The sequence below is a fragment of the Aulonocara stuartgranti genome (assembly GCF_965226115.1).
Source record: "Aulonocara stuartgranti genome assembly, chromosome: 8".
In the NCBI taxonomy this organism is placed as follows: domain Eukaryota; kingdom Metazoa; phylum Chordata; class Actinopteri; order Cichliformes; family Cichlidae; genus Aulonocara; species Aulonocara stuartgranti.
The window spans coordinates 17,984,435-18,011,114 of record NC_138959.1 but is presented as its reverse complement, the minus strand read 5'-3'; the positions used below and the strand labels follow the sequence as shown (position 1 = coordinate 18,011,114).

Genomic DNA, 26,680 nt, shown 5'->3' with positions numbered 1-26,680 from the left:
AGCAACAACCATGAACGTAAATGCTACAGGCGCTTCGGTTATGATGACCTGTTAATATCTAAACTCATTCAGTCCATGGTCACACACATCCTGGAAATCACATCCTTAAGAGTCAGAGTCCAGAGTTTACATACCTGAAAAAGTGATAACGAATCTGCTGAGTTTGAAGTTGAGCACAGTTGATCAAAGTTAGAGGCCAGCAATTCCTACTTGGACACATCAAGTAGAAAAAGCACAAGTAGAAATTCACTGATTGCAAGCAAAATTTCAAAAACGAGTCCTAACGATGTTAAATGCTCTGATTTAAGTGAATGAGTAATTAAGTGCCGAAAATTAAAGCGATTGTATGAAAATGTTAAATTAGGCAGCTGCGTCGTGCTACCTGAATTTAAATGTGAGACACTAAATTTGCAAGATTTTTCTCACACTGTTTCTCTGTTGTCTTGCATGCTGTGTAAGAGCAGCAGCTACATTTACAATTCTTCCCGTCAGACAGGCGTGTAAGGTGTACTGGCAGGCTCGAACCAGCAGTGTATGCATTTGGATACATTATTAAATAGGAGCACCCCACAGCGGAGCAAGTTTGCTTCACCTCATTCAGAAACTGAGCTCAGCTTAGATAGATTTGATAGAAAAATTCCTTCACTTTAACAAAATCAAATTGGCTCGCAGGCAGCCAACTCTATTTGATATTCACTGGATCAGTGTTTCACTACAAGCTGCACACAAATGTACCGACACCAACCTACAGCTGGAGTCTGCGTTTTGTCTGCCAAGTATGTTTTCATACCAGAGAGCTGACTCGGTATGTTCCTTTCAGATATATGTCCCAAGTGCACGCACATGATAAGAAACGTATCAGCTGGCACTCAGGCAGGCAGCAAGAATTTTGAGTAAACATTATGTTGAGGTCATGGGATTCTGTATAGTTGCTGCGTAGTTAGTTAATGTTTGTTGTCAAGGCTTTGAGGAAACGTGTGTTTTGCAAAAAAACTTCAAGCTCAGCTAGACAAACTGTCATAGAGCCTGAATGACACTTGCGCTACGGTAACTGACAGGCCATCTGTCATTTAATATCTCTGAAGTGCTGACTGACTCGCTTTATATTTCTGCTCGGTCCTGTGTCAGACTTCATTTATTAGACAGCAGGTTAAATGCTTGAATTGTGGGAAGCTGACATTTTTGGCACGTTTTTAGATAAGAATAAAAATCACAATGCCTGCACTGTACAGAAGAACTGACACTGTACTATAAGACAAATACGGTGAGTACTACAAATGCAAAAATTAAAATGTTAAAGTGGTCAGTCATTAAGGAGCTAGGCTACCAACAGCAGCCACAGTTTCTGTGCTGATAACATCCTTTTTTTTTTCTTTTTTTTTTTTTGTGGCCATGCTTATGTTTGTGTTGAATGAGTAAATCAGGAGCACTGCGCCTCTAATGGCCAGTGGCGATTCCACACCTTCCCCTCAGGCCCTGGGCTCGGGGCCAACCTTGGAAAGGCAGTGCTAATGACTGTCGCACAAAGGCCAAATGTCTCACAGCGAGGCAGGGAGAGACTGGCAAGATTCCCCTCGTTTGATCTCGCATTAGAGTTCAGTATGTATAATGAATCCAAGTAGCCAGAGCCATAGGTGGCCTTAGACACAGTTATCAGTGATTTTGTAGCATTTCTTAAAGCCTTTCTGACATCTCTTGTATCCAGGGTGCTGTAGATACTGATCATCTTGACTATGTTTGCTGTTTGTAGGTACTCTTATCTAAACCCTGAAGACTTCCTTGTAGACACCTGAGTTGTGGAAGTTAATTTACTCTTTTTATGCAATATTACAGACTTGCTCATTTTCCACTAAGACATTTTAGACTTGTACTCTTTATAACAGTCTGCTGAAACTTTGATTGTCTGACACCCAGTGAAGTGTTGAGAAATCACCGCAGGGTTATAGATGTTTTTACTTAAGTGAAATTCCAGTTTCAGAGAAACCACTTTATGGGCAGCAGGCTTCATTGAGGGCCTCATTGCAGAAAGATAGGCTTTCTAGAGGTGAGGGTGCTCTTCTATTCTCTTCCTCTTCAGTGTAAGCTACTGGCTGACTGCCCAGGTCTGCGACACAGAGGAGCTGAAGTGGGCACTTTTAGACCAGCTCCAGTGAGCACAGGGCCAAGGACAAAAGGTGTGTGCATGTGTCTGTGTGTATGTGTGTGCGTGCTGCACACTTTTGTTAGTGACTGGAACATGTACATTAAAAACATCCTTTTAAGTATGGTCCAGGGATCACAGGCTATAGTACTTCATCCTCTGCTGCACGCATGTATTGTACATATAGTCCTGTGCAAGTCTTGACCCACCCCTCAATTCTTTATATAGTTTGTTTCCAAGCAGCCAGACTTTATTTAAATGTTTTAAAAAAATGGGTTAAGCCGTAGTTCTCCAGGCCTGTGAATCATTCTTCCTCTTACATTGCAGAGTTACAGGAATCCTGGTTTCATTTATGTTTGAACAGCTCTGAACATGACCTCTGATCGAAAGTCCTCAAATGCTACAGGAGTACTTTTTATAGGTTCCTGTTAATATTGAAACTCTTAATGTCTCTTGTCACCTGTACAAAAAAGCCAAAGAGAACACAAATTGATAGGCATGTAATAGTATTTTTGCACCAACAAGGTGTTTATTGAAAGAGCTGAAATTGTGTGCCACAAAATGTGTCCTTAAATGATTTGGGGAAACTGCACAAGTGGTGGGCAAAAGAAAAGGTAGCCGGCCTTTAAAAAATAAAGATTTGAAAATTTGGCTTAAATTATTGTCAGTTTGTACAACTGGTGAGTGTCTCCACTTATTTGTACAACATGGCGGAGGCTCTGTCATGGTTTGGGGCTGCATTTTACCCAGTGGTGTTGGGGATCCCGTCAAAACTGATTCAATTATGAACACACTGAAGGACTATCAGATTTTGAACAACAATTCAATTTCCATCGGGAAAGTATCTCAATTGACAACAGCTTGACCATGATCCCAAACAAACTACCAGTACAATAACATCATACCTGGATGGAAAAACACATGAGTCATGGATCGGCCTCCCCAGAGCCCAGACTTCAGCATTATTGAAGCAGTGAGGGATCATCTGGACAGAGAACAGAACAAAAGGCAGAAACATCCAAAGAAGAGCTTTGATTGTCCTTCAAGAAGTCTGGAGAACTATTCCTGAAGACTACTAAAAAAAACAAAAGCTTGACTAAGAAAGTTCAGACTTGGTTGAAGAATAAAGGTGCTTCTTAGAATTGTACAAACTCTGATTTTGATTTATATATAGTATTTCCATGTGTGTTTGAATATGCAATAAGTGAAGGGTAGCTCAAAACTTTTGAAAAGTACTGTACTGGGTGTGCACATAGTACAGTCAAAATGCATTGAGAACCCCAATTGAGAGGTTATAGTTGTTCATCACACCGTACTGGGTGAGAGGTAAATACCGCTGCTTATAACTAGTATCAATAAGATAATTTTAAAAAATCCTTGAGGCTGATCACTTTAATAAAAAGCTTTCATGGTGTCAGCTAAAGATGGAAATATAATGAATCTGTGATCCCTGTGCTCCAGTGAGAACCACATCAATTGCTTTGACAAATTCTCCACGTGGCTGACACTGCAACTTTGTTCTCTTGCTGTAGATGAAAGAGGCCTGACAGTTATAAATGTCCACAGGGTAGAATCTGTCATCAAACATGAGGTGTTGACACTTGTTGTCGTCATTGATGTTTGCGGCACTCAGATACGCAGACCTTTAGAGAGCCAAACATGATGTAAACATGTGCCATCCCAGCTGGCACAGTGCTGCCACTTAATTCAACTACTTTTAGCATAGCTGCTGAAGGTGCGGAGACAGGGCTGTAGTCTCAGGACACACCACAGACCTTTATTTTCTTTTTTTCTTTTTTTTGTGGTTAGATGAACAATGTCAGTTATGTCCTTAATATTATTACTCAATGAACATTACTTCATTGGCACCCCTTTTTTGTTAGTGGCTAGAAGGGCACTTAATATTGCAGAGCAGCCATGAAGACATTGCAGATAAATGCAGTGATAAAAGCGTTTGTGTGCTTTTAAAGAAAAAGTGTGTTCTATGTTTTGTTTATCATTAGAAGGCTGAATTTACTCCTTACAGTGTGGACTTCAGGGGTGCTAAAGGCTACTATTTGCTTCTGCTTCTATAGTTTTGCTATCCTGAGAAAACACACAAATGTAGGTGGACAATAAAACTAGCAGCAGTGCTGCATCTATGGATAAATATAGCTAGATGCCTGCATTCATGCAAGCATACAACCAAGCAGCGAGGACCCACACACTCAAGAGACAACTAAAGTAACACGTTCACATTTCTTCCTGCTTGTCATTTCCCTCTTTACCTCTGGGAGAAGGGATGACAAGAGGAACAGACATTGCGCTGGGAGCAAGAGGTCGTCTGTAAGAGGTCCCCCTGGGATCTGGGGATTCGCTTGATTTGAAAGGTTTAATGAAGTTGAACTAAAGGCAGTTGGCTGGCCGTGACACATGGCACTTCAGGGGAGAGGAGCAGGACCCAGGCACTCCAAACTGCCGTGTCAGCAACAAGGAATTATCAGAATATGCTTTTATAGAAAAAGTTTGTTTTACATCGAGTCTCAGATCTCACTATAACTTCTGTATGCCCAGCTGTTTGTCTGTTTTTCACCTGCCTTGACAGTCATTTATCCAGTCCACTTTGTGGGTGCATTGGTGGGGACTTTAGCAATTGCACTACTGAGTTTAAGGTCATTGGTTCTCATGTTTTGGCTAAAGGTTGTCCTGTGTTACCATTGTTTCCAGTACACTTACTGCTACCTGCTACACACTGTGGGTGTGGTGTTTGTTTGGCGTCACAATTAAGTGCCAAACCCCTACCCCAACCTAGAGCTTGCAATCCTGTGACTGTAGAGCAGCTGTCTTCCTGGTTTGCTTGATATGCACCTGGAGTTCTCCCTTTTTTATTTGGGCTATTTTTAAAGCTAATAAATTGTCAGGTGTTTTAGATTACTTTTAATTATGATTCATTTGCCCAATTAGAACCTGACCGATATTTTTAAGACCAATACCATTGGTCTATAAATGAAAAAAAGCAACAAATGCATTATTGCAATGGGAATGCAGAGCTGAAGTACAAAAATGTCTGCTCTGATTGTAAAGGTTTCAGGCTCGTGCCCTAAACGAAATCTTTTAACACAGCACATGTAGTTCTCCAACCAAAATATCACACAGAAGATCAACAAGCTTCAGTGACTTTGAGGGCAACATGTTCTCTGCTGGGGTCAATGTGAAAAACACTGAAGTATCCTAGCTCTTGGCACCTTCCCCTCAGCTATCCTAAAATCCCCACATTACCTTCTCTGTTGGTGTTCACACATGAGCAGCCTGAGTGACACTGACATTTATGGGTTTGTCCAGATAGAAACCGTGTCCGTCCCTTGGGGCTGTCCCTCTTCAATCCGCCCCCACCCCAACCCTCTCTGCTGCACAGTTGGAAGTATCCGACTGTGCTGCCTTCCCTCCAAGCCCCTAATATACCCTCTATCAATAAGTCAGATTGACTGAACTGCAGGCACTCAGAAAGGATTGTACACACGTCAATCCACAGTAACAGACTCCTTTTTAGGTTTTAGTTTGCGAGAGGTGGAAAGAAACCGAGGGGCCCGAATAGATGGATTTCTTTCTGTGCTGTTTTCTCTGTTTGAGTCCTCTTAAGATATGTGGATAGTAGCGAGCTTTAAATTTGCTGTAACTCCAGTGGCATGAATGACTTGCCATTTAAAATATGCCTGAGTCATAAGCGCTGTGAGAATTAATAGACTCATCCATTTGAGATTCATTTGGGCAAGAGATTGACGTGACCTTAAGTTGCTCCCATCTACCCTGCATTAACATTCACTGAGAGGGGAGAGAGCCGCTAATATGGAGTGGAAAAGATTGTGTGTGTGTGTGTGTGTGTGTGTGTGTGTGTGTGTGTGTGTGTGTGTGTGTGTTCTCTGTTTTGTTTTGTTTTTGTTTTTTTTCTTTTTTCCCCCCCTCCTCTCTCTCGCCTGTGTTTTAGTGAGTGTCAGTTAGGGAAACTCAAGCAACACTGTCCTAGTATTCTGAGGCGATAGCAGCCTCCTCTCCTCTCTTCTCGCTCCTCCTCACTGTGCGCTGTCTCCCTGGCTCTAATCAGGTGGCCATTGTGTATGGATTTACTGCCCTCAGTGCCCCCAGGAGGGAGATTTGATTTTTTTCCTCTTTCCCCCCCTGCACTGACTAATCTTTCCCTCTTGCGCTGTATTTTTCTATTCTACTCTTTCTGCCTCTCCTCGTCTTGCGTTTTCTGGGTTGTTTTTGCTGTTTGCTCTTTTCTTCCTTTACGTGATCACCCTGAATTCTCTGGCTTTTTCCATAAGAAAAATCTTGTCACGTTTCCTTCTCTTCTCCCTTGCTCTGCTGACACTTTAAGCTTCGCTTGACTGAAATAGCTTGCGCGTTTATGCAGCAGTATAGTTAATATGCATCTATTTTTGCCAAGCACTTATATGGCAAAATGTATTACTGACTGATTTGTTTGGTTCATTCTGTTCTGACTCATTGTTTTTTCTCCTTTTTTTTCCCAGCCACTCTCACTCTCCAGGCTCCATGGCAGCAGCGGTGCAAGGCAGTGAGTGGTCATGTGGGCGCTGTACTTTCTTAAATGCCGGTGCAGCACCTCGCTGTTCTATCTGTGAGGCGCCACGCCAGAAACCCGACCTCAACCAGATCCTGCGCCTCAGCAGCACTGAGGAACACCGCTGGACCTGTCCCCGCTGTACCCTCAATAACCCGCAGGGATCTGGAGCCTGCTCGGTCTGTGGCTTTGGTCCATCACCCGCCACTCACACACCTCCTACGACCACCATAGCTGCCACTGCCAATGGTCTCCCTTCTGCTCCCACTGAGCCCCCAACACCCACGATCACCCCCACAGTGCTACTTGAGCCCCATGGACAGCATCCAGCTAAGGAGGAAGTGTTTCGGCGGTCTGAGAGCAATGGAGAGGTGGGTGGTCAGGAGGGTCAGCAGGCGGGCTGGGCTTGTCCTCGGTGCACACTTCACAACACCCCTGTGGCGCTTTCATGCTCAGCCTGTGGTGGGCCTAGAAAACTGTCTCTGCCTAAAATCCCCCCAGAAGCGCTGGTAGTGCCTGAGGTGCGCACGCCAGTATTGGGCTTTCCTGTTCACACAGCCGCTTCGGCCCCGCTACTGATTGACCTAACAGATGACTCCCCCCCAGCCCCGCCCTGTGATCCTCAAGAAGCTCCCCATGTGTCTTCACAGGCCCTCGCCTCCACCTTTACTTCATTCTCCTCCCTCCAGAACAATCCTGTGCCTCGCAGCAGGCGAGAGGTACCGCCTCCGGGACGCCCACCGAACCCAGGAACCAACACTCCCAGCCCCACTTCCCCTTCAGCTGCCAGTGTGCCACCCCAACCTGGCCCACAGAGGCCAGCTAAGCCCAAGCACGCCCAGCCCCAGGAACCTTCTTACCCCAGCAAGCGCCTCAGTATCTTGGAGGAAGAAGAGTCTCAGCACCACCCACTGACGCCCCACCTACCTGTTGCTTCCACATCAGCCTCTACCTGGAAGTGCCCTAGCTGCTCCGTGGCCAACCAAGGCAGCTCAGCGAAGTGCGAGACCTGCAGATCGTCAAGGGGTGGTGCTGACCTCATCGACCTAGTAGGCTGTGAAACCGTACGTTTTACCCCAGCAAGCCCCTCGAGCCCGGACTTTAGCACATGGGCCTGCTCTAAGTGCACCCTGCGCAACCCTACAGGTGCTCCCAAGTGCTCAGCTTGTGGTTCTTCAAAGCTGCATGGCTTCCAGGAGCAGCAGGTGCCTCTACCCCGCTGCTGTACACATTGTGGCCTCCCAGTGGGGCCTGGTACTGCATCTTGCTCCTGCACACCTTCCTCTTCTTCATCATCCTCAGGTCATAAAATACGTAAACAGGCCCGGGGCTTTCCTTCATCCTCTTCTGCCGTTGCCTCCTCTGGTTCTTCTTCGTCCTCCACCTCATCTAGCCTCCAGGAGAAGGTAGGACAGTGGAGCTGTCCAGCATGCACGCTGCTCAATGATATCAAAGCCAAGAACTGCGCAGCATGCCACACACCCCAGCAGTACCTCACCCTTCGCAAGGTGGTTAAACCTCTGAAGAGAAGGGAGAGCATGCATGTAGAGGCGCGACGACGGAATGATGAGGGCGAGGCAAAGGAGCTTTGGGAGAACATAGTCAGCTTCTGCCGGGAGGTAAGAGAAAAATGTTGCTGTTAGTAATTATTGAGAATTTGAGGCTGCTTCTGGAGTGTGGTTGTACACTATTCGTTCTAGTTCCTTTGAGTTAGTCATGTCATGAGTCAACTTTTTTTTTTTTTTCTTACTTTGCATGCATGTGAATGTCCTGACTTTGAGACATCAAAGGCTGCTTAATTTCAATGTGTAATGCATCAGAAGGAACACATTGCCTTTCAGAGCACAGTTCTCTCATTGTATTTACTCTTTTTGTGCTGTCATTGTTCCCACTACTTTAATATCTCTAATTTCAGAGAAATGTCAATAGGTTTTGTTATTGCCATGTTTCTGCTTGCTTCCTTAGCTGGGTTTTTAACGACCACACAGTGAATCTTTACCACCTAAATGAACTACGGATATGGAGAGTCTAATGTTTATAACCAGATTACCTCTGGCCCTCAGCTGCAGTGAAGTCACTTCACAGAATTTTGAAATTCTGTTTGACGACTGTGACTCTTGTGTCAGGAGGATTGCATTATTTTGGTTTGATTGTGTCTTTTGATTGTTCTGATTGTTATGTTCAAGCAGCAATCTCCAAGGCTGAAAATGAAGCCAAGGTGGAAGTGCCAAAAACAGTTTCTGTAATGGCCACTTGAGGATTGCTCCAAAATGAGTCCATTCTAGTAAATTCTCTTATTAAATTGCCCAACAGCAGAAGTCAATCTTTTTGGTATCAAAACATGTTTTGGTCACAACAGTTGTATTGCTGTGCTCCCCCACCCCCCCAATTGTTTCACCAGTTTATTAGGACTCACTGTAACTGATGCGTCTCCTTTGACTGACAGGTGGATGCTGTTTCAGCTTTAAGCTAGGCATCTCCTCAGCTAATACGAGCCCCTGAACTGGACTTGCAAACCATGTTTGTGGTGTTGGTCTCTTTAAGAGTATTTTTCTATGCAATTATTAGGCAAATATTATTTTAATCACACTAACAGCATTCTAGTTCCCAAAATCCAAAAATGCCATTGTACAAAATGATAACTCTTCATTGCTGGAACTTGAACCAATGGGTGATGTCCATCTTTTTTTTTTCTGTCCAGCTGTAGCTTAGTTTGTATTTTGGAGAGATTTTACACTGCTTAATGAAATATATTTCCTTTCACTGTGTCGGAGCAGACCTCTCAGTAAGAGATAAGAAATATCATTATGAATGTAATTTCCTTTTAAAACAAAACTAAGTACTTTAATTTTACCAAGGTCGGGACAGACAGCAAGAAGTCCTTCTATAGCACACTCAAAACAAATATCACACTGCAAAAAGTTAATTATGATGTTTTTACTGAATTGAAAAAGAACATACTTATAGTAATTATGTTTTTATAGAGAATATCTCAACCCTCAACATAACTAGCTTAACAGGAGAGTTCAGCTAGCTTCTCCGTTGTAAATGTTGTGCCGAAAAACCTCTAGTTTGTGACAGGAATATTCTTTCTGGATTAAAATGACTTGATGTCATTCATTTTTGAAATATGATTGACAGATTAAAGATCAACAAGTCAATTTACAACAGTTTAATTACAGGCAGTCATTTTTTGGCAAATGCTAGAAATCACTTTTTGGTATGACACCAGATGATTGATGTTGTTTAGTTTTTCTCATCCCGAGCCTGAGTCTTCACCGTAGCCCAGGGCCTCATACCACTTATCTGTGCCATGATGTAAGCAACCCTGACATCGGTTCTTTATATCAAACTGGTTCAGGCTCACTTTATCTCTGCAGTGCCCAACCTTTGATAAGCCTGTATTATGTTATCATGGATAAGCTACTCAGGCCTATCAGAAAGGTTCATTTGAAACCATTTAAGACCGCCAGCACCTGCTCGGGAGACCGACCTGATTGGTCTAATTACACCTCAGGAAAATGAGGGCATTGCAGAATGTTAGACCGTTTAGATTCAGCTAAGTTTCCAGCCGGCTTTTATTCTGTGAATTTATTTGGGTGTCAGATGTGTGCCCATTTACTACACCAGCATGACACCTATCCTGCCATGTTTACAATAGCATAAAGTGAGCCTTCGAATGCATTATTAATGCCTTCTTTGAAAGTCACAGGGCTCACTGCTGCAAGCGTGGGAGGGAAGTTGGCTCGGTAGGAAGGAAGGATATCGGAGATCCCTCATCCCCACCTTCTCCTCTTCTAATTTCATCATCTAAGCTACGCTTTCATTTATCGTCTGTCTTTTTCTCCTCAAATATTTTACGTCTGCCCTTTCTCGAGCTCTTCAAAGTACTTCATCTTCCTTTTATCCCATCTCCTTCCATCACATCTATCCCCACATGCTCATCCTGTTCTGCTAATACCTCAAAATACACTTTCCCCTTGCCACCCACTACACCCCTCCACCCCCATTCCACCCTCTCCACACGACTGCACTCTATTCTCCACTGTAGTAGTCAGTGTGAGCCTGGATGTGTGTGTGCGCATGTGTATTTGCTAAGGTGAACGTAGGGCTGGCCTATTTTTAGCAACGGAGTTGGAGTGGAGGGGAGCACAAATGATATACTTCCCTATAGTGAACGTAATCACTGACGGCATCAACTGCTGCATCTCGGGTTCACGGGCCAAAGAGATTAAGGTGGGGTAAATTGGTAAACAAGAGGTGCTAGTCTCTCTCATCCATCTCTGCCAAGGCACGAGCACTTGCCAAGCACCAAAATGCCAGTGGTGAAAATTTAATAATGATTAAAGCTTTTTGTTTAGGCTGTAACAGGATGTGCAGTACAGTTTGACAGCAAGAATGGAGGGACCGCTTCAGAGCACCTGTTTTTTCTCTGCTGTTTTGTAACTGGACCAAACTGGAACTGGAGTTTGTTTTTGTTTTTTATAAAAAATATTCTCCGCTCACCTGAGTGTGGTTGCTTTCTCTTGCCTCTTTTGCTTTTTTGACTCTTCCTGATTGGTTTTGAGGGTGAGAGGCACGTGTGCGTGTGCATGGTGCTAATGCCTGAGAGCAGTCTGCTTACTCACTGTGCCAAACAAATAAATGCTGCTAACAGCCATCAACTTAACTTGTGAACTGTGACACACAGCATGGATTGAACTGCTTTTTGCTGTTCCCTTTCCGTGCTATGCAATAAAACCAGGCCACATTGCAGCGGATTGTTCTTCTCTTTACTACTCTTCATACTACTTAGTTGCTTAATTTTGTGCCATATTATCAAGGACCTTCTTGCCAGGCTTGCGCTGCTTGTTACAGTATTGTGCATGGAAGGCTTTTTTTTTTTCTTCTTTTTCATAAAATATGCTTTCAAGATGCTAATTTTGTAGCTTGGGTATCAGAATGAGACTGACACAGCCTTGTATGGCTGCCAGTTCTGAGTCTGGAAATGATGGGAAAGCAGCTGGTTTTCCTAGCTCAGCACTGAGTTGGCTGATTGCAGTGTTTGCATGCTTACATGTGCACAGCGATGGAAACGGAGGTGGCAAGACAGCCAGCGAGAATTATCCTGTAGAGTCCACAACACCAGAATCCTGATTTAGGAAATTGCTTTATACGTGGTTATAATTCCTAATTTTACACTCTGCTGAAGTCAGATTGTTTAAACTTTGATGCTTGGATTGTAGAATATTCGATATGAGGAATTAATGCTAATTCAAGGTTAATCTCACACTGCATCTTAATAGAGATGTGACGCAAGTTAAAAAGGGAAATACGATCTAAATTGCCTTTCTAAGGTGTTGAGCCTCCATTCTTTCCAAATATATATTTTTTATTTTTTTTAACGATAATAACAGTGGAAAGTCTTGTGTAACACGTCTAAGGAGCCTTTAAATGAAACCAAATGCTTACAAGAACAGCACAATGGGTCTGCTGCTCCTCTCACTGTAGGGATCCCAGTCTGTCCCAGCTGTCATAGGGTGCTGGAGAAGTTGCCAGGTTAACGCATAGAATCAGACAACCATTCAGACTTTACATACATGCCCACAGCCAATTAACTTAACAAGCATGTCTTTAGACTGTGGAAGGATCCTATAGAGGCACAGGTAGAGCTCCACACAGAAGAGAAAAATGGTTGTTTTGAACCAAGAATGTAAGGATCAAACATTGATTTTAATTTTTTTGTTAGAGGATCATACAGATGATAAATTGAGTCCAGACTGCAGTCCAGAGTGTCATATCACTGTGCCGTTTCAGAAGCGCCTAATTAACATCACAGAGCATCATGTACACTCCAGATATGAATAGGCAAGTGGCTTTAACCTTTGAGGCAGACTGCAGCAGATCATTCTGCTGATGATAATGTCTTTCAAATGGGTTAGGGCAAAACCCTTAAAGGTACTCACAATACAGGATGTGAGTGCAACCGGATAAACCACACGCACTGCGTTCAGAAAGAATGGATAACATAATGGATACATAATCTGGTAGGTTTTGGTAGCGCAAATGCGCACATCAGTAGCAGCATTAAAGTGTGTCTGTGTAGGTTCCCTGTCATCCAGTTTATTGTAGTCTTAAGAGATTGGGGGGGGAAAGAAGAAGACAAATAGATTAAAGTTTTAAAAGACATTTCACCTCTATTCCAAGAGGATACGAGCTACTTTTTTCAAGCTCTTCGGACCAACATTAAAATAATTCATATAATATTGTTTTCATTCTTAAACTAGAGACTATAGAACTGTAAATGTGAGGGTTTCCATACATTTCACATGAAGTAAAAAAGAAAATGTTTCCTGTTTTACATCAAGCTCAGAGGAAAATCAGCTCAACTGGGGTTAGACCAGTTTGTATGTAACAAGTCAGACTCTTTAACCCTTGGTCGCTGATCATAGTTGTCTTTCTCATGTCTGTTAACATACAGACTGTATTCTTTGAATTGCATTAGTTGGAATTTCAGGATCTGTGTGTATGCAGGGACAAAGCTTTGATCTTCACCTCTGTGTTAAATTGATATCAACCGAAAAAAGCCTTGCGATAACAGCCTGCACATGGGTCACAAATAAACCTGTGAACTACAGAATCGATAAGCTACGTGACGACCTTGAATGGCCAGGGTGGTAAGGAAGCCTTCAAATGACTCTGTCTAGTAGCAAATGCTGCATCCAGGCTACAGAATTGGATTGTGGGGGATGGTTACCAATTGATTCGCTTCACTCTAACTGCCAGTGGGGTGCCCGCTTTACATCACCCCTCCGCCTGCCTTGCTATGCAACTGGCCGAGTCCACTTCTGACACGGCAGATGGGAAACTGGATAGGGGTTTGGCGTGTGTGGCTGTTTGCCATCTCAGGTTTGTACAGGAGAGTTTTAGATGGGCAGATAGTGTGTCAGGTTCGGTGTCTGGATCTGTTAAAGTATCCGTGTAGTTCTACTCCTGTGTACAGTAGCGGGGCAGTGTTAGAACCCATCATGTAATTTAAAATGCGGTGTACTCTGCAGGGGAATGTGCCAGAAAGCAAGAAGCTTTTTTGTGCCACATCCTGGTTAGGAGAGTACAAGATGCCACAGTTGGGCTTTTACTGTGCACATAATAATCTCACGTGGAAAGTGGAAAGAATAACAAGTAAATGTGGAAGGCAGTAATTCACCCTCACTCAAAGCATAATCCAGGGCTTGTGTGATGGTCTGTACTGTCCTGCAAATCATGTGAAATTGCAGGATAGTTGGTTCTTTAAAAACTTGCATTAGCAGTTTGAAATGCTTCAGGTCCTCACACAAGATCCTTTTAAGAGTGATCATATTTTAAAATGGATTTTGGAGTTTAAAGATGAGGTGTTTTCATGTTCAGTAGTTTTCATGTTCAGTAGTTTCACTCCTTTGTCTCTCTGCCTTCTTTCGCTCTGTCTTTTCCTCCTCTTTCTCAGAATTCAGTGAACTTTGTGGATGACAGTTTTCCCCCCGGACCTCGATCTGTCGGCTTCCCAGAGGGCGACAGCGTCCAGCAGCGAATCAAAAAGTGGCTGCGTCCCCACGAGATCAACTGCAGCAATTTCAAAGACCGAGGAGTCAAGTGGTCCGTGTTCCGCACACCAAGGCCCTCGGACATCCTCCAAGGACTTCTTGGAAACTGCTGGTAAGCTGATACACCTGAACATAAAAACACACAGGACACTGATCGTTTAAGATAACCTTATAAAAAACCAAAACAAAAAAGGCGTTGTTGATTCATGGTTTGATTGGAGACAAAATAGAATAGCAGCAGATCCTCAAAGCAACAGGAAATTTTTCATTCCGTTAAGTCTCTGTTCAGTTTCTGAGAAAGGTCAGAGGAATGCAAAGCAGACAACAGCCAACACTTCTCTGTGTGCGTCTGTCAGAGTCTGCTTTCAATGGACACTGCCGCTGTGAGCTAGAGATGGCGTGGCAGTGAAACAGTAATTGAAGAGGATTAAAGAGAGAAACTTAAAAAACAAAGCAAAAAAATCAAAGGAAAGAAGGTAAGCATGAAATGAAAGGTTGAGCACAGCAGACAGATGTACAGATACATGTGACAGGGAGATTATTCACAGTAATGTGGTCCTGGACACATGCTTTATCTCCCTGCCCTTGTTCTGGGTGCCCTTTGGGGTTTATGTGTGTGTATGCTGTTGTCATCCATCATCTTCCTGTAAGCATAAACGTACACACACACACACACACACACACACACACACACACACACACACACACACACACACACACACACACAAAATAACAACAAAGCACAGTCAGTCAGGAAGTTGTCCCCAGTACAACTTTTCGCTTCATCACCAGCGCACACAGCTTATCAAAAATAACCCTCCCCTGAGCAGAATCCTCTCACTCGAAACAGGATGTAACCCAAATTCTTTGTCATTGGCTTCGTCTCCCCCACTCTCTCACTCTCTCACACTTGTCCTAATAAACCAACAAACAGCCCAGCTTCTGCCAGCCCAGCCAACCAGTGACGGCAGAAGAAAGTCGTGCCAGTCGCCTCTGTATGGCTGCAGTACAGGCCAACATCAGAGTTCACATTATGACGCGGTTAATTGAATTTTCATTGGATTCCTTTTGTTTTTTGGCCAATTTGTATTTCATCAGTGACTGAATGGGTTGATCGGCCGTGCTCAGCTGACACTTAAACAGATGGAATATAGCTTTAGTAATGCCGCCACACAAGAGCTTCACTCTATAAAATAATGTGCAGACTGAAAGCAGCATTCCTTTTATCTTTTCAGATATTGCTGCAGTACTGCCAGAGGCAAAAGTAGCTGCTCAATTTGACAATTTTTTTTTTAAACTTTTTTGCTTTTTTTGTTGATAGAAGAATCAAACTAGTGCATGTACAGCAGTGAGTCTGCGGCGTGCAGAGGCAAATACCTTAAGCTCATTGTCCCCTCCAAAAAGACCTTTCTTTGCAGAGCCATTTCATTAAGTGTTTAAAGATCTCTCTACATTTTCCGATGAACTAATGTACACTTTAAACTCTCTTCCCTTTCAAGTCGAGTCCTCATGTCCCCAGCTGTGATTCCCCAGTGTAAAGAATTACCATTTTCCACATCTATCTGGATTTTTGATTAGCTAATTTCTCTTGCAAGTTAATTAGAGGAAGCAAGCCTGTTTGTCTTTGCTGTGGGGTGTATTAAGAGTAATGGGGAGGTAACCAGAAGGCACAGAAGCTTGACTCATCAAATGTGATTGATTTTCAATGAGGGCTAATTATGTATATATGTATAAAAAAAAAAAAAGTCTTTCATAAGTGTTTGAGGCACTCTGTTCAGGAGAATGCTTTAATTCCACATTTAGACTTTAATAGCAGCTTCTCAGTTTTTTTCCATTCCTATCTAATCACATCAGTTGACGTTCCTAAACCATGTCTGTCTCTTTGACGGAAGACGGCGCTCATTCAGCCATTCACTTGTCCATCACACTCAGCTGATCATTTATGTGGTTTCTCTGCCTAATTCACATTTTCTTCGTGCCTCGTTTTAGTCGCGTCTGTCCGTCCTGATGTGACGTTTCATTTTCCAGTTCATTGATTTTTATCGGGTCTCTAGGTTCCTGAGTGCACTCGCTGTGCTGGCAGAGCGTCCAGAGCTCGTGGAGAGGGTGATGATCACCAGGACCATTTGTCCAGAGGGGGCTTACCAGGTTCGGCTATGTAAAGACGGGACCTGGACGACGGTGCTGGTGGACGACATGTTGCCCTGCGACGATTACGGCTACCTTCTGTTTTCCCAGGTAAGTGCAATGCAGAAAGGTGTTTATGCTGATACTGTAAACAGACAAGAGGGAATTTTATATAGACATATACAAAATGGATAAATACTCAAACAACTGTCTGAAATTTTGGGGAAATAAATATTGCAGATCTGTGTATTAAGTTGGGAATTCTTAATACGCAAAAAATAAAGAAAAACATGATATGTCCCATATTAATTGCTCCAGATCTCTGAAACATGAGGGTAAATTACTGCCGGTGAGAACTGACAGATCCAAGACTTTGGTAAAGACCTTCTCATCCCTTAGTTTGACCCTGAAAACGAGTGCGTTTCGTGGGCAACTCTTAAAAAGAATTACATTTGACTTGGTGAACCCTGAAAAATAAGCAATTAATTAGTTCAAGTTAGTTGATTATGTATTTCTTATCACAAGCACATCTCAAAGGACCCCAATGAAGAGAAGAATCTAATTAATGAACAGCCAACAATTACGGGTCAAATGAGGTACTGAATTATGCAACGAATAAAGCACAGGCAAATAAAAGCAGGCATTCATGCGTACGGGAGAGACACACTGCGACAGCGTGACACCTTATCTACACCTTATCATGACTCCAACAAACATCATCTTTTCAAAGAAGACAAAGGAGCAAAACAAGAGGGTAGAAGTCGCGCTCGGTGAGGCAGTGACCTCTGAGCAAGCAAGAAATGCTGGAAAAACACTGCACATGCACATTAACAGATAAAAAAAGAGCAAATAAGAGATCCTACCTCTGTTATCAGGTTATCATTTTCATTGACCTTTAGATAGAGGAAACTAACCCAGAGACAACATCCTGCTCCCTTTCTCAGTGAGTCATACTCAGGCTGATGTTTCCTCTCTTACTTTTTACAATCATTCCAGGCTCAGAGGAAGCAGTTATGGGTGGCGCTGATTGAGAAGGCCCTGGCCAAACTCCACGGTTCCTACTTTGCCCTGCAGGCAGGGCGTGCTATTGAGGGTCTGGCCACGCTGACAGGGGCTCCGTGTGACTCCCTCATGCTTCAGGTCAGCTCCACGAACCCGCGAGAGGAACCCATCGATACAGACCTCATCTGGGCCAAGATGCTTAGCTCCAAAGAGGCTGGGTAAGAGAGGGAGTAAAGGTGGTTCAGTTTAAAAGGAGCATATAAAATAATAAACCTTGTTTGAAAACACTTTGAACCAATATTCTCTGATCAAAACTACAAACAGGGGCACTACAAAGGTGGTGAATGCCAATTTAGAGCATGTGTCCATAATAAAAGTTGTGCCAGTCATCACTTTGATACACGAGCTTTCAAAGCAACATGAGACAAATAGTGCAACTCCAAAGGGGCCATTTCATCTGCGTCCAAACTGCAGGTCCATCTGCCAGAATGATTATTTATTTTATCAAAAGCAGTGTACTAATGAAGACTTCACTCACGTACTATGGTAAACAGAGACAAAGTTCATCACTGATGATGTTTGGTCTCAAACAGAGGCACATCAGTGGGATTAATTAGTGACATATACTAAAAACTACTATTGTTTTTGTTTTCTGTAACTGTGTCTGCTCAACCTCGAGGTTAAAGTTTTAAATTTACGTGTTTTGTTTTTTTTTGTTTTGTTTTTCTCCCTGGTTACTGAGTAGTAATTGCATTAGTGTCCTAATGTCATTTCTTGTCTTTTAGGTTTCTTATGGGAGCGTCTTGCGGAGGAGGCAACATGAAGGTAGACGATGCTGTTTACGAGTCGTTGGGTCTGAGACCTCGACATGCATATTCCATTTTGGACGTACGAGATGTCCAGGGTTACAGGTACAGGTGTCCTCTGTTGTTCTGAACACGCCTCCTTATTGCAAATGTATCTTCTTAGAAATCCTTCATACACCATTAATAAATGTATCTGGGCCGTCATCAGTCAGTGTTATTATTTGGTGGCTAGAACATGAACAAGCCCACGAGCCATATGTTGAGCATCACAGAACCCGGTGGCTTGCCAGTAGAGAACGGGTGCACAACAGATCTGTATGATTGCTCTGTTTGGAGCAGCACTGGGAATCCACACAATTCCTTGCACTATAAGAACATATATGTCTTCTTTGTAATAATCACACACACAGAAAAGTCTGGGGCAGAATCTTTGACTATCATAAATAACTGGAACATCGTATGGATTAAAAAAGCGAGTTTAGTCCTCTTGTCTGTTCATCCTCTATTATAACTCTGCCTCTCCTCTCCTCTGTTCTCCAGATGCATTTTAGGAATTAAGTCATCCTTCATCATGGCGTACTGAAATTGATTTCCGGGTCACAGTCTAGAAGGACGGAGGACTGAGGAGGCACAAATTAGAAAAATGAGAAAAGCCTAATGAAGGCTTTTTCCTTCTTACCTGTGAGGAAAAAATTTGACAGTAGCCAGAAATCCCAGAAGTAATTTGCTTAAAACCCACACGCAGCCACTTTCATTTACTGCCATAAAGCAATCAGAGTGGAAGGCTTGGGCTAGACTTGGCCACAGGGCTAGATCCAAAACGAGTTACAATCCTCCTGCTAGGAGCCCCGAGGAGATAAAAAGCACTCCAGAAACAATGAACCACATGCACTTTGTTACTTTTTTTTCCTGGAAAATACAGATTCTCCAATATGTTATTCTGTTATGCCCCTTGTGTTTTCTACAGTATGGAGGAGGCGGTAAAATAAAAAGGGTTGTTAAAAAGCAGCCAGTCATCCATAAAAGGAATAATATGACTGTGCAGAGATGGGGGTTGCTGCTTTGACTGAAAGCTGTTGTCACATTAACTGCTTGCTGAATCTGTCTCTCTCGCTGTTTCCGTTATCTTCCTGCCTCCAGGTTGCTGCGGCTGCGTAACCCTTGGGGTCGCTTCTCGTGGAATGGCAGCTGGTCAGACGAGTGGGCAGACTGGCCTCAGCACCTCCGCCATGAGCTGATGGCGCACGGCAGTAGTGAAGGGGTCTTCTGGATGGAGTACACTGACTTTATAAAGTAATTATCATTAGCGCAGCATAAGTGTGATCTTTTTTTTCCTTTTCTTTTTTTGGGTGGTCATGCTGAAATCATTTTGGTTAATCTCTCTATACCCTAGTAACCCTTGAATTCCTACAGTTATGTATAATAAGGCTATTTTGTTGTCATCACTGTCATGTTTGCTTTCACAGTCAGTGACTGTACCTGCTGGCACAATAGACCAGTGGCTGTGACCGCTAGGCTACGCTCACAGATTTCTTGTGTTTATTCCAAACATACTCTCATTAGAAGACTTTCTGTTCGATTTACCCACCACTAGCTGCTTAGAATTGGTTGAATGAGTTAAAGAGTCCTTTATCGTACCGTGATGGACACACGTAATGTGTTAAACGTGACGGACTGTTTGGCAATCTCACGCCTCTGTGGATTTTACTGACCATCTGGTATTGACACCAAACTGAGTTACAGTGTTTTTGTTGTCGTTCCATTTTGCTTGCTGACAAGCGCATCATACACTGGTTTCCACAACATGTTGTTATTTAGAATTGTGGAGGGGGGGATTTGGCAGGCAGCGGCTTAGGCTTGTCATGGCTTTCAGTTTGTTTTGTCATATTAGACTAATCCTGTCACTCAGTCATATACAGCATTGATAGTGACTAGTTTTTCTCTATCTGTGTTTTGCTGCATGCTGACATGCGCTTCTAGTTATCACATGGAAAAATAGTCACAGTTTTTATTCAAGTATTTCTATAAATGCTATTTTCTTTGTCATATAAAAAACGAGTGTGTTCTTAAATAGCGCTTTTTTTACTTACTTTGATCACTCAAATCAGTTTCTTACTTCAAGCCTCATTCACCCATTTACACAGGCCTTTTATTTTTTACTTATAACCAAACATTCACACACTGATGCATTGGCAGCAGATATGGGTTCTCTAACTTGTCCGAGGATACAACACGGAGGCTTGAAGAGCAAATAATCAAACCACCTTGCGCTTAGTAGACGACCCGCTTTACCACCTGAGGTACAGCCACCCTTAACCCCCTATATATTTATTATAAACACCCCTGTTCTGTACTCTACTGTTACAATAGATGGATACTCATACTGGCCACAGTAGGAAACAGTGATGAGCTCAAACCTCAGGCTAGCTCTGTATGATGTCAGTGAAACTAATGTCCCCAATAAGGCCATCTCTGTTACACACCTCTGCCTGTCCACACAACAACCTCATCCATCTGTTGTTTAAACAGCATAGCCCCCATGACCATGATCACCACATTTTTAAAAACTTCAACATCAGCGTTTTGGTGGCTGCTGTGTTTTCTTTTCGCTGTCAGAAGTTCCCATAATTGGATTAAAGACTGTAGTGCTAAGTTATCAGCTAAAGCTAGCTAGCTTGTTAGCGAGCTTCATTTGTAATCTGTATGGCTGCAATGCAAGGACACATATAAGCTAATTAGGGCTAAGTAATAGACTAACAGAGAAACTGGAATTTCACTTATTAAAACTGAAGCACAAACTTCTTCTTGAAAGGTGGGTACCACAGAGAAAGCCATATTATTAGGTAATCCACTACGGAAGCTTTAGCTTTATTGCTACGGTCTGTGGGGACTGCCCCTTGGTTTACCAGGAGCAGCCAATCGGTTGAAAGTTGGGTTACAGTTGAGGAGAGAGAAGTTGCTTGTTTCAGGCAGAGAGCAGAATGAGGCACATGAGCAAAGTCATGCAAAGCAACTCTAGTGGAGCCAAAGAATAATGACGGAGCTGGAAATGGCTATAATGGGGCCCTTTTACAAGCAACTCAAATGGCCATAATATTTGAAGAAAACTGAACAGAATCCAAATTACAAATGTAATAAAGCTTAAATATAATCTACCATTCACCAAAATGATATTTCATGGGTAATTGAATAAATGGACAAGACTCCACTTGCATAGGAAGTTTCGTTTTTTTTTTTTTAAATAACTGTCAGCAAAAAGAACTGAAGAATGGAGGAAGTTCACAACATGAGCAGCTTGACGTAGGGCTAAATTGTCTGTACAGTGCATTTGTCTCTCTGAATTTATTGCTCTTGTTGTATTATGAAGGAGGAGGGACATGAATAACAATGTGGCTGTCCTCCTGAACAACTCCAACCTGAAAAATGTGTTCAGCCTAGATGAGAATCCCATATGTCTTTGGGCTATTTATTGTTTTCTCTGACAGGCAAATAATCTCTCAGCTTTGTACTACATGACAAACTTGCAGCCAGCATCTCCCTAGACTTGTTTTCAGTGTGAAAAAGAAAAAGCGGTCAGCTTCTCGGACAAGCAAGGCCCTTAAATTGGCCCATCAAGTAAACAACCAGGGCCGATGTTGATCATTGATAACATTCCTGGAAGGTGGCTAGACACAAAAGCGAACTAAATACAAACAAGAGGATTCATCAGCAGACGTGTTTGTCTTTTCTGATCAAAGCTGAGCGTAAAACTTAAGCGTTCCCTCTTTTTCCTCCTCTCGCTTCTTCCTGATTGACAACAAGACAAAAGTAAGATGTAAGACTGTTGTCAGACCGAGGTTAGGAAGTGATGAAACACTGAAAAACAGACTGAAAGTAAGGAAGAGAGTCTCCCGTGGGGCCGATGTCTTTGAAGAAAGAGGTCTGATATGCTAGCAAGGTAAATTGTGTTTGTACAGGGATGCCCTCAGAGGCTATGCTAACGTTAAAGAGTTGCCTGTGATGCATACAAATAATCGTAGCTCATGACAAGAGGAGATCAACCGGTCACACTGCTAGCATCTCAGAGGAACAGGCTCTTATGCAGGTCTTTTTTCTTTCTTCTTCTTCTTTTTTTTTAATTTTTATAAACATGTACATAGGGCTGCTCAATTAATCGAATTTTAATCACGATTACGATCTGGGCTTTCAACGATCATTAAAAATGACTGAGCCGATTATTAGCCCCTCCCTCATTTATCCGCGACACCTTAAAGGCCGGTCCGTGAAAATATTGTCGGGCATAAACCGTCCGTGGTGCAAAAAAGGTTGGAGACCGCTGATTAAGAGGACCCGAGGGAAGCTCGGAAAGCTAAGCAGAAGTTATTTGGAGAGTGACTGCCGTTGGTTGAAAAGAGAGTTTAAAAAAAAAAACTTCAGTGGTGTTGCACACTATTTTATATTATTTTTTTAAAGTTGTTGTTAACCCTTTAAAGCCGGTCAGAGCAGCACGCTCCGTTTTGCGTAACTATTTTTAAATCCCTGTAGAACCTGAACCGTGTAAGCTAGCGCAATAATTTGTTTTGCATATGAAACCGGAGGAGTTGTACTTACATCTGATGCCATCAGCTTGTCCTCGGTCACGGTTTCGTTCCACATATAGCTTTGCAAAAATTGCATAAAAAGCGCTTGCAGGAACAAAAACATAATATTCCAGAAACACGCTTTGCCGTTCCTATCAGCTGTTCGTAACACTTCCCACAGTGAAATGATGCACATGCTGTTTTCTTTGCAAATTTGCATCATAGGATTGTTTTTTGTTTTTCCTGCAGTATATAAAAATTGCTGTATCTCCAAAATAAAACTATGAAGACACTCAAAATAAATTTCCTGTGGTGGGAAACTATTTTTTGCAACTTTATTGTATTTAAAGTTTTGAGGGATAAACCTCTTAAATTTCTCCAAGTAGAAATATATGTAAACAAAACAAAAGCGGTTTTCAATTTTTTTTAGTTTATTGCACTTTTTTGCAATTTATGTAATTACTATGGACTTAATGCATACATATTATTAAAATATGGGCTATAACAGTTGTATTGATGTATAGCAACTTGAAATGCTCCCACAAATGGCACTACAGCATGTAAAAAAAAATAAATAATATAAGCTCTGGTGGACTTGGTTCTATAGTAGGTCTTAAAGGGTTAAATAAATATCGTCAAATAATCGTGATCTCAATTTCAGTGAAAATAATCGTGATTATCATTTTTGCCATAATCGAGCAGCCCTACATGTACATTTTTTCCCCTTCCCACAGGTACTTTGACTCAGTGGACATTTGTAAGATCCACTCTGACTGGCAGGAGGTGAGACTACAAGGCTGCTTCCCCAGCAAAGCCAATGGGCCAGTCACGGTCACAGCTCTCACTGTGCTGGAGAGGACGGCACTGGAGTTTGCTCTTTTCCAAGAGGGAAGCAGGTAAATAGGACTCTAATCTAAATCTTTCAGTACCCACACATTTTTCCTCCTTGCCCTTTTTTCTCCTAAGCCTCTTCCTCTTCTCTCCAGGCGCTCCGACACAGCCGACAGCCACCTGCTGGACCTGTGCATCATGGTCTTCCGTGCCTCCTTTGGTAGTGGCAACAAGCTGACTCTGGGCCGCCTAATGGCCCACAGCAAGCGAGCAGTGAAGAAATTTGTTGGCTGTGATGTTATGCTGGAGCCAGGGGAGTATGCTGTTGTCTGCTGCGCCTTCAATCACTGGCAGATGAATGTCAGCAGCACAGGGGGTCCACCCACACCCAGTAAGTGTACAGATGCATTGGTCACAGGCAGGGCTTTAGTGTTCTTGCTTGTGAATGTTCGCTTAATGACGAAGGAACTTTAAAAAAAAAAAAAAAAAAAACTTTAATTTTTGTCTTCATTAATTGTTCTCCCCTCCTTCCCAGTCTCTAGCCCCACCAGTGGAGCAGTACGGCGGCCCAGCCAGGACTTCCCCGGCTACATCCTGGCCATTTACAGCTCTCGTCAGGTGATGGTGGAGCAGGTGGAAGCGACCGCGACCACATTGGCCGACGCGATTATTCTACTCACAGAAAACAAAGGCGAAAGACACGAGGTTAGAAACACCCATTCCAGAAAAAGAGAAGTAGTAAAGCTGCAATAATGCAAACCATATTTGTGTTACTTGCTACAGTCAAGTGAAAAAGGTTTTCACAGAACTCTGTGGGGTCCTGTTAAAAATTAAATATACTCCATGGTTCAGCAGCTACAACTTGGGGGAAAAAAATTGTTTTTCTATATGACTTTATCCCTTTCTTGTTGTGGAGGAATTTGTGGAGCCTGACTGTTCTTATCACTATTAACCACAAATAGCTCAGTTCAGAAAAAATCTTTAAGATTCCTTCCTAGTAGAATTACATGAGGTAAAGAGTTTAGGTCTAAACCGCAGCGCTTCCATCTTTTGGAGGTCTGGACTTTGACTGGGCCATTGCAGTCATTCTCTCGTAGAGTTGCTACTGTGCTTGTGATCATTATAGCCAGTTTTGACAAAGATGTATTTAGTTTTTCTCAGGACTGCAGAGAATTCTCTATATAGTTGTAGGGTTTTGTCTCTCTTTGTACCCCCAATCTCCTTCTCACACGCACGCAGTTTTATTGCCTTTCAGTATAATATTACAGTCCAGATGATAAGTATTTGGAAAGTTTTTCTTTTTTATCTCCGGGCTGTGCGCTTCAGCAATTTATTTTGAAGTGAAAGACTACTGCCTGAATGTGTCTGATTTAATTTAAATGTGTTGGAATGAAAATACACAAGTAGATAAAGCTTTTAACACATTGGGATAACCAAAGTAATCAGATAGTTTAACCAACCAAAACCATCATATTTAGTAGATAGTAGCTGTGACAAAGGCATTGGGGATAGCCTTTGTCACAGGTACTATCAGCTTTTTTTATGTGGGGTCTCTTTCACTTTAGTGTGGTTTTAGCTGTTCATTAGCACTTTAACTCATCTATGATATTCCACTTAGTCACCCTGAAGAGCCTGTTTTGACAGTTGGGTAGTACAGCAGGATGCTGAACTGTCCTCTACAGAGTTTGGCTGAATTTGGGCAATCCTCCCACAAGAATACACTAACAGGATGGAGTATTCTGTCCAGAATGCTCCAACCTACCTCACAGCATTTATCCTGTTGCGTCTAAACATCAGTAACTCACTGTGTTCCCGGTCTATTGGCAGCCATGCTGTACAAGACCAGATCATATTAGAAGTACCTCCATCTCATCTTTGACAGACGAGATAGCTCACTTTGTGTTGTGAGCTCTTCTCTTTTACCCCTCCACTCGTTTCCTTTTTTCAGAACTTGTATAAGAGTTGTTTTTTGGTTTATTGTCCATAGAAGTTAGTTCCACAGCCCTGCATCACAGTTTTTTGGGGGTTTCTTTTGTATTTTTCCTTTGTTTTAACGTATGTGCACACTTTCTTAAGATGGGCCCAACGTCTTTGGTTGCATTAATTCCATAAATTAGTAAATAATGGGGTTGAAAAAGTACATCTGAAACATTAAGAAACATTTAATAGTCTATTGTCCAATCACTATTGGACCACTATCTCCAATTTGGACAGTCTATTAAAAGGAATTCCACATACAAATCTTTGTATATGATGCTGACCTCCTCAAGCTAAAGCACAGAGCCTGCAGAACAAAAACAAATGCACAACAGTCTAAATCCTCACAGTCAGAATGGTTCATACTCATCAATCTGAGGCATCTTACACGCTTGCAAGTCCTGTTCTGCCTTCACACGTGCACGTTTCTGTGCGTTACCTCTTGCACGAGCTCGCGCACGGCCGTTCATACCCAAGGAAACAAATCCTCCTGGCTCTTCAGAACAATGCTTTCCTGAAAGCGCCTGTCACATTTGGTGAATATTTTAGAGGATGGCAGAGCTTTTTAAACACTTGAGATCATCTTTGTTAAATCATTCAGCTCTTCAGAAATTCACAGCTGAGCACTCAGGAGCACATTGCAGCCAGTGCGTCAGCTGTAGCGTTTTAGCAATACAGTTAAATGAAGATTTTCAGTTATTATTAATAAATAATTTGAGCAGTCCCGAGCTGTGAAGAAAGGAGAGCTTTGTGTTAAGAGCAGATAGAGTACAAGTATTGCCCAAAGCTATTTTTCAGACACTGGATGGCATTGCTTGTGCAATTGGACGTGACAGCAAATGACAGCAGCTAAAGTAGTTTAGCTGCACTTGTGTTTGCTTTACTACAAATACAAGTGGCCCTAAAAGAGAACAGCAGCCACTGTTAGAGAGGTAAAGTGGCAGCTGAATGCAGAATGTTGTTTTTTTTTTTAATCATTATTATTATTATTGCATTTTAATAATATTAAACTGATTGCACAGAAGTATTTTTTCTCCATTGAAGCTACTTTGTATTAAGCACATTTCTTCCTATTTCAAAAGCATTTTAAGAGCATTTATGAGCCATACTTACAGAAA

The 26,680-nt window shown here is 42.4% G+C and overlaps 1 protein-coding gene across 2 annotated transcripts in view; it reads left to right on the top strand.

Annotated features, from left to right (window-relative positions):
- capn15 (calpain 15) overlaps positions 1-26,680 on the top strand; it is a 44,732-nt gene that overhangs the window by 13,176 nt on the left and 4,876 nt on the right. For both annotated transcript variants that reach the window (XM_082544506.1, XM_082544505.1), the window contains exons 2-10: positions 6,652-8,320; positions 14,164-14,372; positions 16,315-16,498; positions 17,384-17,607; positions 18,175-18,300; positions 19,336-19,488; positions 23,489-23,650; positions 23,741-23,976; positions 24,121-24,290. In XM_082544506.1, the coding sequence (XP_082400632.1) occupies positions 6,674-8,320; positions 14,164-14,372; positions 16,315-16,498; positions 17,384-17,607; positions 18,175-18,300; positions 19,336-19,488; positions 23,489-23,650; positions 23,741-23,976; positions 24,121-24,290 (3,111 nt within the window). In that variant the 5' untranslated portion in view covers positions 6,652-6,673. The remainder of the gene's footprint in view (positions 1-6,651; positions 8,321-14,163; positions 14,373-16,314; positions 16,499-17,383; positions 17,608-18,174; positions 18,301-19,335; positions 19,489-23,488; positions 23,651-23,740; positions 23,977-24,120; positions 24,291-26,680) is intronic.